Below are 19,185 nucleotides of genomic sequence, written 5' to 3'. Positions count from 1 at the left end.
GGTATGGTATGGTATGGTTTGATATGGTAGGACCTGGCTGACGGATGTGCACAGTGGGGTAGGAAATACTTTCATGGAAGTTGGCTGCTGTATATAAGCAAAAAGAAAAACAAAATTCACTGAATGAACAGCTATTAAAGTGAAGTTATGGTTAGACTTGGTTACAACACCTTGATGTATTTAAAAAAAAAAACCTCTGAAGTTCACTTAAAAACACAGTTAAAGTGCAGCTATGGTTACGATTCAAAGCCACAAAACCATTGAAATGCGCATGTTACAATGAAGTCAGCACTCCATAACTTAGGCAACAATCATGCAAAACCATAACCTGTGCACAATATTCAACGCCAATAACCTCACAGTATTAATACTAACAAAAAGAACACCTAATACAACAATGTAAATAAATACCAGAACATGCTCAAACCAATATATATTACTACAGGCAAGGTTGTCTTACTAATATTAATTGTAATGTGATATGTAATCCGACCTGAAAGATAATTTATAGCATCTGTAATTGCATTTGTTACATCAAGGGTGAGGTCATGAGCATTGCAGTTGTTGTGTTTGTTATGGTCTGCATAATTGTTTCACAAATTTGGGATTGTGGCACAGGGTCAAGGCTGATTTGCATATGGCCATTTCTGAACTGGGGTGGATTGGTGAGCAAAATAACGATGGATTAAACCCAGATCTGTGACTGGGGGCGAATGTTTTGCCATTGTGCAAGATTCCGTCCATCATCTTGTGTGTGTTGAGCCTGCATGGAGAACATGGTATGTGTGCATGACTGTTTGGGCGGCACAAGTTGTGACATTCTGTGGTTTTTCAGTTTAAATGATAACCATAACTGTACTTTAACTGTGCTTTTTAAAAGTGAGTCTCAGAAGTTTCTCAAAGACATTTTACTTCTATATTCATGTATATGTATGTTTACATACATACACATATACAAACAAGCACAAAGCTTGTAGGGACTAAGGATCTGTGTAAACCATGCCAAAATCTATTCATAAACTTAGGTCAAGATCATTTCATAGGTGAGGACCTAGGACTTTGAAGCACCAGGACTCATGCTTTAGGTGCATGGGATTGCTTTGGTGGAGAAGAGATGCACTTTTCACCTTAAGCACTTTGTGGGAGGCAAGGATTTGCAATTAAAGGTGTCCTTGTGAATGATAGGTAAAGCCTTGAAGTAAATCCTTCGCGAACATGAAAGGGGGGTCCCACAGGCTGGTTCTGGGATTTTATAAGTTTCAATACTTGTGATCTTGGGCATCGGCACGCATAGGGCCATATGTACAAAGAAGTGGCGGAGCGTGTCGATAGCCTCATGGCTTAACGCCTCTCTACGCCACTTCAGAAACGCAAGGCTGCACCATATTTACAAGAATGAGGTGCAGCTTTGCGTTACCTCTTGCGCTGGCGCTAAGTTTAGCAGCTTAGCACCACGCAGGCACTCTTGCACCATAGTGCGAGAGTGTCTGTGTGCAGGGGAAGATTGTTTATGTGTAGGAAGGTGTCTCTTTCTGCACATAAACAAACTTTAAATGCCGTTTTGTCACTTCTATGTGTGCTTCTTAATGCAGCACACATGGAAGTTACAAAATATAATTTTTTTTAAAGACTGTTCATGTTCTGAAAGGGGGACCTTCCTGTACATAAACAATCCAAGGCATTTTGCGTTTTTCCATGTGTGCTGCACAGGGCAGCACACATAGAAAAAGCAAAAACTAGGAGAAATAAAGCATTTCTCCTCATTTCGCCAAGTTAAGACCAGGTTTTCCCCGGTCTGAATTTTAGTGCTGCCTTCTATTTATGACACCCTTGTAAGTAGGAGGGAGCATCAAAATCAATGGATGTTGCGGAGGAACGCCCACCGCAACACTCTCTGCCCACCCCTTTCACCCTAAGCATAGTGTAATGGGGGCCTTATTTACAAGGCAGTGTTAAGCCACGTTAATTGTGAATAATATGAAGGGTTTCTTGCCACAGGAACGTTGGAAAAAGTGATGTTTCGTGGTGATAGGGGCTTGTACATATTCCCCATACTGTTGCCGTAATCCAGTCTGGACAGGACTAAGGCATTTGTCGTTGGATGGTGCGATTGGGCTGAAGTAGCCGGCCATCAGGGCAGTGAAGAAGCCAAAAAGGGCCGAGCTGTCCAGAGCTCAGAACAGCGAGCACAGGAACTGTTGAGCCCTCTGCTGCTGCCTTGGGAGGTGTGTTATGTGTTTGCGACACAGTTTAAATTTAAACGTTGCTAGAGGTTCTCCTCACGTGGTTGCGTCAGCACTTTCTCGCAAGGCTGTGAATGAATCACATCTCTGCTTCTTCCCACAGAATAAATTTGCACCTCGGCTGCTTGCCTGGTGGCTGCCTCCAGATGGGGAGCTGAAAGCGTGCATTCACGTCCATATATATATCCCAAACCCTGGTGAGGTGCCGTGCACCCCTCACACTCTCCAGAGTGTGAGGGAAAGCACCACTCGTCATGCCTGAGGCTGGCTGGCAGTGACTGTAGAAACCTGTCCATCAGGTAATATCTTTTCTGAGGGATTTTCTGTGTTTGGGAATGAGGAGCCAGACAAATAGAACTTACCCTCCTAAAATGTTCTGTAAAAACAAGTTTAAACGATGGTCAAGCATGGTTGACCATGTATAGACTGTAACTAAGAAGAAGGGACCAGGGCTGGACAGGCCATTTATTCCACTGGGCATTTCCCTGGTGGGCTGGATCCTTGGTGGTTGCTTTTGAAAACCCAAGGCTGCTCCTGGTGCCTCTGTCACTTTCCTCAGTTATCCAATGTTATTTGAAACAGACCCAGGAAGCTTCAAGAGAGACAAAAAGAGAGAGGGAGGGGGAAGGTAGAAATAAAGTGATCAGAGAGGGTGTTAAGAAAGGGAGAGAGAGAGAATATATGGATAGAAAGAGAGAGATAGTGCCAGGAGAGGAAGGGAGAGAGGCCGGTTTGAGGATTTTTGCCAGGGCTCATTTTGGTTTCCCAACCCTGTCCTAGAGGGGGAGTTGGATCCTTGTAGGGTTCACAGAGGTTGGATGCCAACAAGAATCTGCAAACAAGCAACAAGCTGCTTGCTGTCACGCATTTGTGATAACTTAGGGACAACTGGGAAAAACACAACATTGTTTGACAGAAACAAATCAGTTAATATCCTAAAAAAATTACAGGTTGAAACGTGTCGATAGAATTGTGAGAGGTGCAGGACCTCACTGTGAAACATGTCTAGAGAAGAAGACTGAGCTTCTATGAGGTTTGATCCCACATTCCACCGATGAGCCTTTTTTGATTTGTTTTTCAGTTTGTATCTGTACAGCGTGTTTACTGTTCATGCTAGCGGGGGCTCCTCCGCAAAGGCGGAGGAGCGTCGGCCTACTGCTTTTTGCAGTGTAAAAAGGAAAAATACATTTTAATAACCCGAGTTTTTTTTATCATTTTAGTTTTCCCTGTTGCCGCGTCTTTGTGGGGCGGGGCTCCTCAGAGAAGGGGGAGGAGTGATTTGCATTACCTATGTGAGCGTGAGTGCCTGGCCGGCCCTCTCGGGCTGCCGAAAACAGTCATGCGCACATACTATGTTGTCCATGCAGACTGCATTACAACCTGCATGGAGAACATGCCCATCCCTACAAACCAATCACAATGCTGCATTGCACCGTTGTGACTGGCTGCAGGGAGCCTGGAAGCCCTAGTGCTTACTGCTTCCTGTCTTCCCCAAGAAGCCAGGAAGAGGATGTAGGAGAGGCGGTTGCCGGCCAGCTGGCTGGCCATTTGGGAAGTAAGTAAAACATTTTTTTGACCTATTTCTTCCCAGCCCTTCCACCCACCCCGCCTCCCTGTTGCTAACAGGCATATGCCGCTGCTGGTTCATGCACTGGTGACAGCATTCTCACCAATTCAATGAACTTGCATTTTAATTTATCCTATAAAAATTGATGATTCCTAAAAAGTGATGATAACTTCTTAAAATAATAAGCATTTTGATTGGCTCAATAGCAATAACATTATAACTTGGAAGAAATGTAAATTATGCCAGCATAATTCATATAATTTCAAGAATTTTGCATTATGCTTGTTACACGAAAATCCCCAAAAGATGCCATTATACTAGATAGTGTAATTACTCGCTGTTGGTGTCAAAATTATAGTGCAGGAGCGCTGGAACAATGCGAGCAAACAGAGGGCAAGCAGCTGTTGTTCACGAAAACGTTGGGATTTGTGTTCTTTTTTTTAAATGAAATAAATTCTTGTGGCAAAAATGGACATAAGGATGCATTTCACCCAGTGCTAAATGGCAGATCTGAATTTTGCACACTAAGGGCTAGATGTAGGTAATTTGAATTTACCGATTCATAAATACCAAATTTTACCGATTCGGTATTTATGAATTGGTAAATCCAATGTAGGTAAAAATTCTGTAAAAAATACAGAATCGGTAGGATTCGGTATTTACCGATTTCTGAATTTGCCACCGATTCCTATGGGCCTGTAAGCCCATAGGAATGAATGTCAATTACCGATTCGATTCGGTAAATACCGAAAAATTCAAGGGTGGCAGGGTGTCACTTTGACACTCTGTTGCACCCCTGATTAGGGCTTGTGTGCCATGTGGACATACATGCCCTAAGGGCATGTATGTGTGCCACATGGCACAGGTGTAAATGCACATATTTGCATTTGCATAGGAATTCGTTATTTACCACCAACTAATAGTTGGTGGTAAATAACAAATCCTGAAAGCACTGTAGCACTGTTTACAGTGCTACCTACATATCAAAATGCAGATTCGGTAATTTTACCGAATCGGTAATTTTACCGAATCGGTAATTTTAACGATTCTCTAAAATTACAGATTCGGTAAAATTACCCAATCTGCATTTTCTTATGCCCCTACATCTCAGTATCAAAATAGCCCGAAAATCGGTATTTTCGGCAGTAACCGACCGGTATTTGGATACCTACATCGGGCCCATAATGGTAATTGTGCATAATAGTCCCGATATTTTGCATGATTATGTAAAAGCAAATTGCACAATTTATGCACACTCTAATTTAATCCAATAGCAATGCAAGCAACACATTTTTATTATAATTGTTGGAATTCCACAGCTGGATTCAGTTCTATCAAACAATCTTTATTCTGTCGTCACAGCTCTTCTCTCTTTTTCCTGCCTCTTTCTATTTCCCCCTCATGATGTTTATGTTCTTCCACCACAGTCTCTATCATTTCTGAGTACATGCCTAGCTTATGCTTCCTTTTATATTTACTATGCACTCATTGCTACATTGGTGACTTTGGGCACATGCATCAATATTGCATTTTGCAATTCCTTAATTGCGAAAAATAAGGAATCGCAATTAAGGAATTGCAAACTGCAATGCATCAAGAAATCGCTATAAAAATAGCGATTTCTTAAAATTCCTTAATTGCGATTCTCTAATTGAGAATCGCAATTAAGGAATACCTCCCCATCCATTCCTATGGGCCTAGAGGCCCATAGGAGTGAATGGAAAGACATTCTTAATTTGCAATTCACCATTAGAAATTCGCAAATTAAGAATGCAATTTCAAGGGTGCAGGGGTGTCCAAAGGACACCCTGGCCTAGATGTATCAAGATTCCATTTTGCGAATCTTAAATAGCGATTTTTAGCGAATCGCTATTTAGAATTCGCAAAATGGAATGCATGTAAAAAATCGCTTTTTTTTTGCGATTCCTTTTTATTCCTTATTTGCGAATTCGCATTTTGCGAATTCGCAATTAAGGAATAAGTTCCAATGCATTCCTATGGGCCAGGAGGCCCATAGGAATGATTGTTTAGGAATTCTCAAATTGCGAATTCGCAATTTGCTAATCGCAATTTGAGAATTATTTCAAGGGTGCAGGGGTGTCTCAAAGACACCCTGCTGCACCCCTGAAATGTACATGTGTGTGCATATGGTGCACATACATGCCCTAAGGGCATGTGTGTGCGTCACATGCCACCCTAAAAAATGTCAATTATTGGATTTTGTAAATGAATTCGTAAATTAACATCAACTACAATTTGGTGTTAATTTGCGAATTCTTAAACAAAATTTGCAATGTAAAAATGCTACATACATTGCATTTAAGGAATCGCAAAAATAGCGATTCCTTAAATGCTATAGCAAAATAAGGAATCGCAAATTTTTGCGATTCCTTATTTTGCTAATTTCTCATACATCCCAAAAGATGCAAAATGTCCGTTTACGATTCGTAAAGGCCGAAATTCTGCGAATTTCGACCTTAACGAATCGCAAAAGGCTTGATACATCTAGGCCCCTGTTGCAGCCCTGAAATCTGCTTAGAAGTACATTTTGCACACTCACATGCCTCAAGGGCATGTGTGTGTGTAAAATGGAACTTTGAAAAATGCACTTTAGTGCATTTTTCAAAGTTTTCACAAATTACCATGAAGGTCAACTTCTTGGTAATTTGCTCCCCTTATTTGCGAATTCGCAAAATTTTAAAGTTTGATGCATTGCATTTAAGGAATCTCAATTTGAGATTCCTAAATGCAATCACAATTTATGAAATCGCAATTATGCGATTTCTTAAATTGCGAAAATTACAAAAATGTTAATGCATCCCCAAAAATGGAATTGCATTCGCAAACGGACGAATTTTGCGATTCGCACCATTTGCGAATGCAATTTCCGTTGATGCATGTGCCCCTTTATATTCTCGCTGTTGTTGATAGTGCATAGTGCACCATGTGCCATTAGTACTGCATTGCAGCAAAGTTTGGCCCACATAAAATCAGGAAGGAGCAATTGTGCTCCTTGCATGTTGTTTGAATGTTATTAACAGAATTATATATGAGATACGTCGTTCAGGTCAGAAGGCTAGTGATCAGTTGTAATTTTCAGAGAAGAGTTTTGGATTCCCTTCTTCACTTATTTTGTATCCTCATCTGAATATCTGTGTTATGTCCTTTGCAAGTTATCAAAGGGACAACAAATGACGGAAGATCAGTGTGTGCAGTCGAACATAGTATGTTACATCGCATGCTATTACATCGTGTTCCTTTTGTAACGACTGCGTAGTTAGAACACGATACCTTTCCAACGCAAGTCATTAGATCGACTTGCTGTAGGGGACGCGCTGGAGTTAGGAATAGTATAATTTACTATTCCAATTCCAGCCTGCTCAACCGTAGGGAATGTGTTGGAATAGTAAATGATACTATTCCTTAGGTTAGGTCACCTCCCGCAGCAAGTAAATCGAATGACTTGCGTTGTTAGGGCATCACGTTCTAACAACGCAGTCGTAATGACAACGCAGTTGTAAAGGAACAGCGATGTAATGACTGCATTGTAAACGCTATCTCCAGTGCAGTCGCTGAACTCAAGTCTCAGTGCAGATGTTAGTCTGCCATACTTCTGCTTGCCCCCGCCCATGCCTCCACACTCTTTTGCACCCACCTGCCCCAGGGTCCAGTGAGTCCTTTCATTGGTGGCCAATAGCAGTGATCATGCAGGGTTGTTCCTTGGCATGGCCATCTCATGCCATGTTTCATATTACAGGGCAACTGGAGGAGATGTCTTCGACTGGATACTGGACCAAGGCTATTACACGGAAAAGGACACAAGCAACGTGATCCGCCAGGTGTTGGAGGCCGTGGCGTACCTCCATAGCCTGCACATCGTCCACCGGAACCTGAAGGTAAGTGTCTCTGCTCTCCAACGTTCTTTCAAAAAATAAATAAAATATTATCATTATAATATATAAACAAATATATTCCTGGATAAACTGCAGGGGTTCAGGAGGAGAAGGAGTTAGCCAAGCCCTCCGAGAGAAGGTTTGAGCTAACAGATACAACCGTATTTACTCCCCGTTAGCAATGATTATCATCGCTTTGTGCTATCTAAATTCCGTTTGACTTTGGTCCCCTGGCTATTGCGTTCCCTAAAGGATATGTGAAACCTGGCACATTAAAACCTTATCCATGTGACAACTTCTCAGGGCAGGACACCCTACATTTTATTTTTTTCTTTGACTTTTATGACCCTCTGAGTAGAAAGTTTATACATCCGCTGCTCAGAAACTGTCAATTTGCCCAAGTCAGGCCTGCACTATTATATCTTCAAATGTTATCTTCTCCCATGGTCTGTTTTGGGGTTGCAAGCTTTTTAATAAGGACCATTAGACACAGGAAGAAGCTGTCCTTGTGGTAGCTAGACTGTTTTTGCAGGTTGTGCCTAGGGATCATTATGTGTCATCACATGCTCTTTATGTTATATCAATCACAGTAACTGGTTTTATGTTTCAGCACTGTAGCACCTTATATACTGTATCCCTTGCTGTTTACAAACTTGGCCCTGGAAACAATAATGTTAGCTGTTTTATTGATTTGTACAGTTGTTTTAGTATATTTATCTGTGTGTTCTTGGTTTTATTAATTGACTGGATCTTTGATGAAATGTTTTTTAAAAGGTTTCCTTTTATGGCTTTCAGTGGCCGAATAAAGCACCTTTGACCTTGACCTAAATAAATATATATACGTAATCGTATAACAATTAAATGGCACAATTTATCAAAATTACAAGTTGTAAAAGAGCAGGCAACTAAATGTACTTTCGTAGTTAGTTAATAAACATATTTATAAGTTATTTCTAAGTTTTTTCAAGACTCCTATTTTTATATGGATTTTATACACATCTTTTTCCTGCTGTGTTGGAAGGAAGGAGACACAAGAAGAAAAGGACATAAGAAAAGGGAATGAAAAAGAGATAACAGGAAAAAAGATCCTCACTATATACATCAACAATCAACCAAGAAATGTTGTTCCATGATATATTAATAACACTGCATATAAAGCAAGAAACCCTACCATGAGCTCTAACATATGTGGTTAATGGCCCTTTTTAGATCGAGTCTATCAGGCTGCGCACACTGTCTGGTTGCGAAAGAGCTTTTGTGAGCTTAAAATGGGCTTACAGCCCGCCCATTGAGTACCATTGGTTGGCTTATTCTGCCTTTCATTTACTTGCTTCAATTGCTTTCCTTAATCCTATTGTGCTGGTCCCTCCCCCAGAGCATATCCTCTTTACGATTCTTATGATTGCCTGTCTTGTATCCTTCCACTGCTCACATTTAGGGAACTACTTTTTTCATTTTCACTCAACAGTCCACGAGAGTGCATTTGTTCTCTAGCGCTTTCTCTTGTGAACTTCTTCACAAGCTTGCAAGAGCTTCTGGTGCTGTGTTGCTTCCCACCCCACAGCCCCCGTGCTATGTTCCTCCCGACCACTACCAGCTTGTCTTTAACCTTTTCCGTGCTCATGACGAGCTGAGCTCGTGATGAGGCACGGTGCTCCGGTGCTCATGACGAGCCGTGGAACGCTCACACGCGGGGATAATTCCCCTGGTGTGCTGAGCATTCCACAGGAACGGGTGCGGTCATGACGAGCTTAGCTCATCATAAACACACGAGCACTGTGCCTCATGACGAGCTGAGCACGGGGCGCTGTGCGCGGCCCCCGCCTCCCAGCCCAGCGGGGCAATCAACCCCGCTGCGAAGGGGTTAAAAGCACAGCAACAGGGATATTTTTACTGTGGTATTGCTGAAGAGCAGGTTTAATAGTTGTCTTTGTTTTATCTCCTGCCATCCACATATTACAATAAAACACAAACTTTGGCATTCAAAGGCTTTTTTATGGCCCGGGGGAAGAGTAATTTGCTGGACTGCCTCTGCTGGAGTCGGGGGTAAAAGAAGTACTTAGCATGACACTTTCCCTGGATGCCCATAAATCTGCCCCCTGGGCTTCCGCAGAGGAGCAAATGATTGAATCCCGTAGACAATAAATTAAGCCTTGACAAGCATTTCCCTTTACATTCTGGCTTTTCTTTATTCTTTTTCATTCTGTTTAGGTTTCAAGTCTGAAATGTAATTGAAAAACAAACCACACCATTTATAAAGACTGAAAACATTGAATTCAATGTACAGTTTTGAGATACCAAAAGACATCTGTTTGCTTTTTCTGCAGTATTTTGAAATGTTTTTCTTCTATGTTTTTTCAATCAATACTTTAAGAAACAAATATTGGTGAAGCCAACAGCTCAGCCATTATAAAGAAAAGTTTATTTGGTTTTGCCTTTGCTTGTTTTATATAAGAGCGTCTCAAGTGACGCTTCAGAACAGGTGAATAATCCATTCATCCATGTCTGGGAGCTTGTTGCTTTTCCATATCCTTAAGATTAAACTTTTTTTGCAGGCATTAATGTTCAGAATTTTTTTCTTGGAATGTACCTAGCCCATCATCAAAACCTGGGATAATGATTTGTTTGGAAATTGTCACTTGTGATCCAAAAACAAGTGCACATTTCTTAACCCCTTACGTGCTGGTGACGGAACCATTCCGTCACGAGCCATGGTGGGGCTGTGCTGGTGATGGAATGGTTCCGTCGCGGCCCAGCCGCCGCGTCTGCGCGACGCTGATTCCGCGCCTGTGCTGAGCATTCCATTGTGCGGGCGGGGCCGTGACGGAACCATTCCGTCACAAGCACAGCGCCACCGCGGCTCGTGACGGAGTTGTTCCGTCACGAGCATGTGGGCGTCGCACGGCCCCCCCTCCCCCCTAGCGCCGCGGCGGAATTATCACCGCGGCAAAGGGGTTAAAGGTTTCTATCAAAAATGAAAAGCCCTCTTTCACTTTTAAAACACCAGTGCCAGAGAATTACCTGGGTAATGACAAGCCCTACATTTGTCACTGTCAGACAGACCAAGCTGGAAAGGTTTCAGTGAAGGGCATTCATTTCTGAAAAAAGAAATTCAGTTGTCTGAAGGACAACCCCAAATCAACTGAAGTGCTGAAAGGTAAGGTCAATTTTTATTCCAAAAAGTATACATAATTTGGTCTCGAAGCTCCAGGCATTCTTCACGGTCTCTATGGAAATAGCTTCACTAGAATTTTAAAGCAATTTGTGAATGTCAGATGCAGACTTTTTCACCCCCTTTAATAATTCAGAAAATGGCAGCGGTGGGTTAAAAAGTTGTGCAGGGACCAGGTTTCAATGGATGTCTTTCAGAATTGTATATCTCTTTTCTTCACAAGTTAAATGTCCAGGAGAGCCATTGTTCCAAAATTAATTTAGTTTGAATATCCCAGCTCAACTATATGAGGACAACAAAACAGACATGTGTGCCCCCTTTAACAATTCAGAGAATGCCATCAGAGGATTAAAAAGTTGTGCAGTAGAAAAATTTCCAGGTATTTCTTTCAGAATATTATCTCTTTTCATCAAAAGTTAAAAGACCAAGGGAGCCATTGTTCCAAAGTTGGTTTAGTTTGAATAGGTATTTCACCAAACGTTCTGCCTTCACTCCCTTACTTTGCTGAACTCGTGTTGGTGCTCTCTCCTTAAAACATGGTAACAGTGGTCTAACCCTAATTGGTACATTCAATTTACTTGTAAGTCCCTAGTAAATGGTACTACGTGTAGGCAGGGCCTGTTGAGTAAATGCAGATACGGTTGCTACCTGACCGGTTTTCTACTGGCACCACAGTATTTTAACCCCTTCCGTGCTCCTGTCGGCCACTACGTCGTGGGTGCTGCCGTCGGCCAACGGCTGACAGAGCCCCACCCACTCTATAGAACGCCCGAACCACGGCGGAAAAACCACCGCGTTTAAGGCGTTAATGTACTCTCAGTGCTGTTTAGTACAAAAATAAGCAAATCCACCAAAAGCCAGTATTTTCAGTCCTCACAATACATACTACAAACAGAAAATATAAATAGAAAGAACTTTAACCCCTTGGCCGTGCGCTAATTCCGCCGCAGTGCTAGGGTGCAGGGTGGGCCGCGCGGCGCCGCTGTGCTCGAGACGGAACCACTCTGTCACGAGCCGCGGTGGTGCTGTGCTTGTGACGGAATGGTTCTGTCATGGCACCGCCCGCTCAATAGAACGTGCTGCGCATGCGCGGCGGCTGGGCTATGACAGAACCATTCCGTCACCAGCACAGCTCCACCGTGGCTCGTGACGGAATGGTTCCGTCACGAGCTCGCAAGGGGTTAAAATGTATTTTAGAGCAGTGTTAATGATGCAAAGGTGTGAACATTAGCAGCAGCACCGATTGCGCCACCCACTAAAGTAGCACTGTGACTGTAAAACCTGTCGTAGGCCTGCCACTGCAGCCTGTAGTGAGTTTTCAAGCTGCCATTTCAACCGGGCAAAATAGACCTTATGCCAGGCCCAAACCTTCCTTTTTACAATTGGTAGGTTACCCCAAAGGCAGACTTATTAATGTTTAAAAGCTTTTCTTGAATTTTCAAAAGGATTTATTTTGAAAAGCCAAATTGCAGTTTTTTAGACTTCTTCAGTCAGGCTAAAATGATAGGTCCGAAGTTGTATCACTGTAGTGTCACTGTAGTGGATGGCACGATAGATGCTTCAGTCCACTAGTGACATTTAAGTTGTAGGTCCTGGGTATACTTTGTACCATATAATTGGCACTTATATGTAAGTTAAATATGTCATTTAGGAATGTGCAAATTCAACCACGTTAAAAAGGAGAGCACAACTACTTTACCACTGATTAGCAGAGGAAGTCTCTACCACATCTGGAACAAATTTCAGAGTGGGTGTGCTGGCCGTTGAAGACAGCTAAATGGAAATGAAAAGACTGTTAAAGCGTACCTGTTTCCTGAATTAGTGAGTGAAGTGAATAAACCAAACTTTTAGCTTCTATAGCATGGAGCATCACCTCCGCAAGCTGTTTAGGCTTCAGTGATGCATATGTGGAGAAAGGATGTGGGGGTCGCAATCAGAGGTGCCAACTTTGGAACTGGGGGACCAGGTTCGAGTCTCTGCATCAGCTCATCAACATCCTGTGATTCTGGGCACATCACGTAAACTCCCTGTGCCTAAAGAATAAAAATGGAATGTAATCTTTTGGGTAAACAACGATTACCCCGGAACTTTTCCAACGCAGGGAATCACAACGCGTTTGTTACAACGACCGCGTTGTGATTCCGCATACCATTACTCCGCAAGTCGGAACAACGACTTGCGGAGGGGAGGGGGAGGTGTTGGATTTAAAATCCAACACCTTCCCTAGTGTCTGCACAGACTGGAGTTGGAATAGTAAATGATACTATTCCAACATCCAGCGCCCCTCCTTCGTAAATCGATGTTCCGACTTGCGGAGTAAAGGTATGCGGAATCACAACGCGGTCGTTGTAACAACCGCGTTGTGATTCCCTGGGGGGGAAAAAGGCTGCGGAATAACGTCATAGATTCAACCTTTTGTAATGTAGCTCTTGCTCATGTAAAGCAATCCAATGCCTTTGGGTCGTGTTTGCGTTTACAGTAGCATATTTAGCCTCATGTTCATCACTCAATATATTAGTGTAACCCAACATGTTCTCAGCCTCTACGTATATAATCTACTCCTGTCACTCCTAATGCCTCAAAGACAGTATGTATGATTTCTGCAGCCATCAGTGGTAATTTAGTTTAAACACCTGTAAACAGTACAAAGGAAGTTACCACTTAATGTTTACATTTCTGAGGGTGAGCATTGTTTGGAAACATATCCAACTTGCTGCCTCTCCTTGAACCCTAACATGGGTTTCACTCAAGAAACAGGTATTAAATTGCCATTCAATGTAATATTTAATTATGAAAGCCCTGCAGGTTCTCTAGTAATGGCACAGTATGAATTATGCAACAGATAACTATCACAACAAATACATATTTGTTCCTTGAATTGAGATATGCTGCTGGATAATGAACACCACAATACAATGTGTCAGTTCTTTGAAAACGCCAGTGCTTCGCTGCAAGACAAATGTAAACACTTGCTAAGAGATTTAACCCCTTCCATGCTGCCGTCGGCCATTGGCCGACGGCAGCACTACCTCGCCGGTGCTGCCGTCGGCCAATGGCCAACGCGACCCCGCCCGTTTTGCGGATGTGCCGCACTTCCGCAAAATCGGTGGGGCAGCCAATGGGTTAAACATAATTTGTAAAAAGCAGCTGTTAAGTGCTTAATAACATTCAACCTTTGTCTGTCTTTCAAATTTAGAAAGAAAAAATAGACTACATCTTGTTATCCATTTTCCAGCTATACCTCTGCAGGTTACTTGGGGAGCGGGGTTGCTGTAGCACCTGCCCCCCCCACCCCCAGATCCAGCACCAATCAAAGTCCGCGGATGTCGGACTGGGCAGCACTTTCATCCTCTTATTTGGCCGCGTGAAGCTTGACTTTGAGGTGGAAATTAGCCTTAAGGAACTTTGAGGTGGCAGTCGGGGTTGGACTGAGGAGGCCCTGGTGGCCGCCTTTTTTGTCCCACTCGCCTCCCCGCCCTTGTCCCATGTGTCCCCTGTCACTCCAAAATCTGGGGGGGATAAATCCCTCATGTCCCTCACACTTCCTACACCTTTGTGCCTCAGTATTTACTGGGCATTATGTCCCATTAAACATTGGTTAGTTTGACTCACAAAATGTATCGAAGGGATACAGACCTTATCACACCCTACTATTGTGGGGTGCCATAAAATCAGCACAACTGATAAATCCAGCACCTGGACAAACAGGGGTTTGTGCTGGAGCTGGAACTTTTGGGGCAACATGTAATGAGGTCCTGTCCTGCTAATGTTCACTCTAAGCAAACCCAGATCAGCCACAAAATCTTAGCGAAATATTACCCTGCAAGCTCCTCTTTTGTGGAGCTTTACAATGCACAGTGGAATTGTGCAAGAATGACATTGGCCTGAGTCACAAACTTCATTTCGTACTATGTCAAGTAGTATACTACAGAAGTATGCCTTATGTACTACAAAATGCAATTCACAAACCTACAAGTGGAAATCTCAGAGCGGTCAGTAATATGCCAAGTAAAACTGCATAGAATCGGGGTGTTCGTGTGGTTTCACTGCCAGAAAAATTAGTCTCACGTGGCACTTCCCCATTCCATGGAATTCTACTCATAATTGCATTGTACTATTAAGGTTTTACCACATGGAAACAGTAACATCACATGTGATTTCACTGTACAATACAACCACACCAGTACCATGCAACTTGTAAGTAGGTCCTCTGTAGTAAATGTGGGAAAGTCCAGGGAAATGGTGGGAAAATGGGGTCTAGCTTCTAAAAAAATGGAGGTCTTTAAGGAAAAGTAAGGATGGAATTAGGGAGGGATAGACTACCACAAAATCCACCAAGAATATCTTTTTATGTGCCGAGTTCTCCGCCCGACTGCAGATTCTCCAAAGTCGTAAACGTACTATTAACTTGTAGTTTGTGAATACTAAAATCAAAATGTGAACTTACGCAAAAGTATACGTTTACCTTTGTGAATCAGGCTCTTAGAGTGCATCTGACGGTGTCCTGGCTCCAGGTATGCCAAGGGCTACCAGAGATGGTGAGCCTGTCTGAAATTCAGATTTATATGTCTCCACACCCTGGAATGAGGGAGTGGAGGCTGGTAAGTCTACTCTTTGACAGCAGTGGCCCGTGCAGGTAAGAGTGGTGAGGTAGGGTGGGTGGGGGATTTTGACAGACGATGACAAGGGGAAATTAATTATTTATTTAAATTTCCCTCGTGGTCATCTATCGAACAACCCAGACCCACCGCCCCACGGCTTTTACCTGCATTGCAGCTCCTGCACTTAGATACAGCTCTACACTTAGAATTGGTAAAAAGCACAACTGTGTTGATTTCAATCTAAATGCAGGAGGAGATTTACACGTGACTACATTTATAACTGTACGTTTTCCTTTGTAAACAGGCTCCGAAGTGCCACAGAGGTTGGCCTAGGAGAGCACAGCCTATTTATTTCACTGCTCCAGCCTACTCCATTCAGGATTAGGGGTGGGCGATATATTCCACTCCGCCCCTCATTGTATTTCTCTGTATTTATTTGTACTTTTTTCTGCTTTTTTTTTTTCTCTTCTTAACTCTGTATTTCGATGTATGTAACTCATCCTCTTCTCCTTTTTTTACAATGGCTTTATTATGGTGTACTGTCGTTTTGTATAAACTATATAAATGTGCGAAAAGGAGGAATTTCCCAAAATATCTGTTCCACGGTATGATGTTTGTCATTGATTCTATTCCACTTTTACGTGATGAGAAGGTTTTTTTCAATTTTTTTTTGTTGCTGGATGATGTGCTCATGTTCTATGTATCTCAATAAAAAAATCTAAAAAAAAAAATATTCCACTCCGCCAGCAGAATTAGTGGAATTTGTTCCACTCAAATTTATGCCTGTAATGTGGAATCCCGGACAAATTCATCCAACCACGGGGGGAAACATCCTTTACAATGCAACTTTTACCACGCAGTGCCTTTACGACGCAACTTTTACAACGCAAACCATTACAACGCATTGCGCTGGGGGGCGCTCTAGGATAGGGAATAGATTTAATTTACTATCCAACACCTTCCCTAGTGTCCACGGGGACTGGAGTTGGAATAGTAAATTAAACTATTCACTATCCAGCACCCAAAGCGCCATGCGTTGTAACAGCATGCGTTGTAAAAACTGCGATGTAAAAGCATGCGATGTAAAAGCATGCGTTGTAATGTCATACATCCCGTGGTGGCAATTTTTATTGTGCCCGGCTCAATAACACTAATTTAGCAAGTGCAAGTGAGATTTAGCATCCCCTTGTGCAGTTTTTAATTGCTAGATGGGCACCCCGTGAGATTTCTCCAACAAGGGTGGATGCAGGCGGTCACGACTAAAGCTGCTGCTTGAGTACAAAATCTACTTGAGTGGCAGCAGAATCAAATCGAGAAGCTGGGCCATCTGGCGCACCTCAATGTGTCATTCACACTGATTTTTCAGCACGGAATGATCTCCTGGTGCTAAATCACAGCACAACGTCCTAATTTTGCCCATTTATGGAATTCGGTACAAAAGGGGGTGGTGATGGACAGAGCATCTGAACCAATCAAACACTCACACCCAGTCAAAAGATCTGGGTTTGATCCATCACCGTTCTTTAGCCCACTCTGCCACCCCAGTTCAGACATGGCTATATGCAAATCAGTCTGACCCTGTGCCTCATGGGAACAGTCCAGCCCGAACTGCCAAGCCATGCCTTCCCTGGACCGGAAACAAGCTTCTGAGGACCGGTTTCTGGCATTCCAGCCGTCTTCAGCCCGGCTTGCTTGAATCCAGTGGCAAAGTGAGCAAGGGACTCACGTCTGAGCATACCCTGCCACACTTATGGCGGCCAAAGCGGTGCAAAAGGGGGCGGTGATGGACGGAGCATCTGAACCAATCAAACACTCACACCCATTTAAAAGATCTGGGTTTGATCCATAACCGTTTTTTAGCCCACTCTGCCACCCCAGTTCAGACATGGCTATATGCAAATCAGTCTGACCCTGTGCCTCATGGGAACAGTCCAGCCGAACTGCCAAGCCATGCCTTCCCTGGACCGGAAACAAGCTTCCGAGGACCGGTGTCTGGCATTACAGCCGTCTTCAGCCCGGCTTGCTTGAATCCAGTGGCAAAGTGAGCAAGGGACTCACGTCTGAGCATACCCTGCCACGCTTATGGCGGCCAAAGCGGTACCATTTATGGAATTCGGCAGAATCTCATGGCATTTTCTTTGGAACTCCGCGGAATTCCGTGGGATGAAACTCGGTGCGTTTCGTCCAGGCCTACTCAGGATTTTTCTGCCCTATTCAGTGTTGGGGGAAGTGCCTGGTTTACACTGGTCCATCCTCTGATGGCTCCACCATATAAAACCTTTGACCTGACAGCTTGTCCGCCTCTCAGCTTTGAGGACCCTCCTATTTAGTGCACGCATGTGTCACTCGCTTTCCCTTCCCAGGACAGTCATGCGAGGCATGGCGGTCCCGGGCAGTGAAAGCATTGAATAGACCTTACACACAAGGTGAAGGCTCCCTGAGTAGCAGGGCCATTTTTTCTTTTTTCTTTTCAAGACACAGGAAAATAAAACATTTTTTGCTGAGCGAGTGCAACAAGAAGTGGCGCCTAGCAGGGGCATAACACAGGCCCCCACAGCCCTCTCAATGTGGGGGGCCCCCAAGCTCCAGGGGGCTCCTTCAGCACAGCACTCTGGCTGCAGAGCTCCTGATTGAGCCCAGAGGGGACCCCCCACATGCCTTGCAGGTTGGCCCCCTCAAGTTTCGTTACGCCAGTGGTGCCCAGTCGGCAAAGTTCAGTGCCTTCAGCAGAGCTGCCATGGTGGTGTTTCTGCTGAATGCAGAGAGTCCCCAAAAATCAGGTGGGGGACCTCTAAATATTGTGGGCAGCCCATCTCGCCAAGGTCTAAATGATGCCCAAGTGTTATCTGTGTAGTATATCTTATGTGGAACCACTAACAATATATGCCACATAAATTATTGAAAACATTCTGTGTAAAATCTAGGTTTTTCATAAAGGGACAAAGCAATACCTTTTAAAACCTTCATGAAGTTTTTCATAGACTTCAGCAAAGGTTGCTAAAAAACACTTTGCTAATTTGTACGCCCCTAACGCCAACGTGTATAGAGATCTGTGACTGGGGGTCAGTGTCTGAAAAGTTTCAGCGCTCCATCCATCATCTCCTTGTGTTTGAAGTGTATATAGTATGCAGAATTATTTTTGTGATATATAAACTGGCTTCCTGATAGTTGTTTCATAAACTACACAATACTAATATTTTGCTATTTATTCTTTTCAGCTAGAAAACCTAATGTACTACAACCAGAACAGCCACTCCAAGGTGGTCTTGCGGGATTTCTACCTGTCGCGCTTTGAGAGCGGGGAGATCACAGAACCATGTGGGACACCCGAGTACCTGGGTACGTGGGCTTTACTTTGGGGTATCATCTAAGGGTTAAGGAAGGACCAAGAACAATTCAATGATTTTAGTAAACCTTATACTATTCTATTCTTGAAATGGAATGTCGCCACCTATTGGGGAACAAGATATGTTCAACAGGCCCACATGGCATCGCGCGCCCTGCCCTATTAAGGGCAGGATGTATGCCCACTTCTTTCCTGTCCAGGGCTGCCATGTAAACTATGGTAGTCCGGTCAGGAAAAAATGCTCCCATGTACTTGACAAAAACTCATGTGGCCTGAAGGGCTGTATTATTTACTGTCCAATGGCAAATCCTGCTTTGGGGTTTGGTCTTCTGAATGTTATGTTTTGTTATGTTATGTTATGGG

The 19,185-nt window shown here is 43.4% G+C and overlaps 1 protein-coding gene across 1 annotated transcript in view; it reads left to right on the top strand.

Moving 5' to 3' along the window:
- The window catches only part of LOC144785022 (caM kinase-like vesicle-associated protein), a 115,080-nt gene that overhangs the window by 72,834 nt on the left and 23,061 nt on the right, over positions 1-19,185 (top strand). Inside the window, exons 4-5 of the mRNA XM_078664139.1 lie at positions 7,568-7,706; positions 18,695-18,815. Coding sequence (XP_078520265.1) covers positions 7,568-7,706; positions 18,695-18,815 — 260 coding nt within the window. The remainder of the gene's footprint in view (positions 1-7,567; positions 7,707-18,694; positions 18,816-19,185) is intronic.

This window comes from Lissotriton helveticus, chromosome 10 (genome assembly GCF_964261635.1).
Source record: "Lissotriton helveticus chromosome 10, aLisHel1.1, whole genome shotgun sequence".
Taxonomy (NCBI): Eukaryota; Metazoa; Chordata; class Amphibia; order Caudata; family Salamandridae; genus Lissotriton; species Lissotriton helveticus.
The sequence above is the reverse complement of the archived record's forward strand: the minus strand, read 5'-3'. Positions and strand labels throughout refer to the sequence as shown.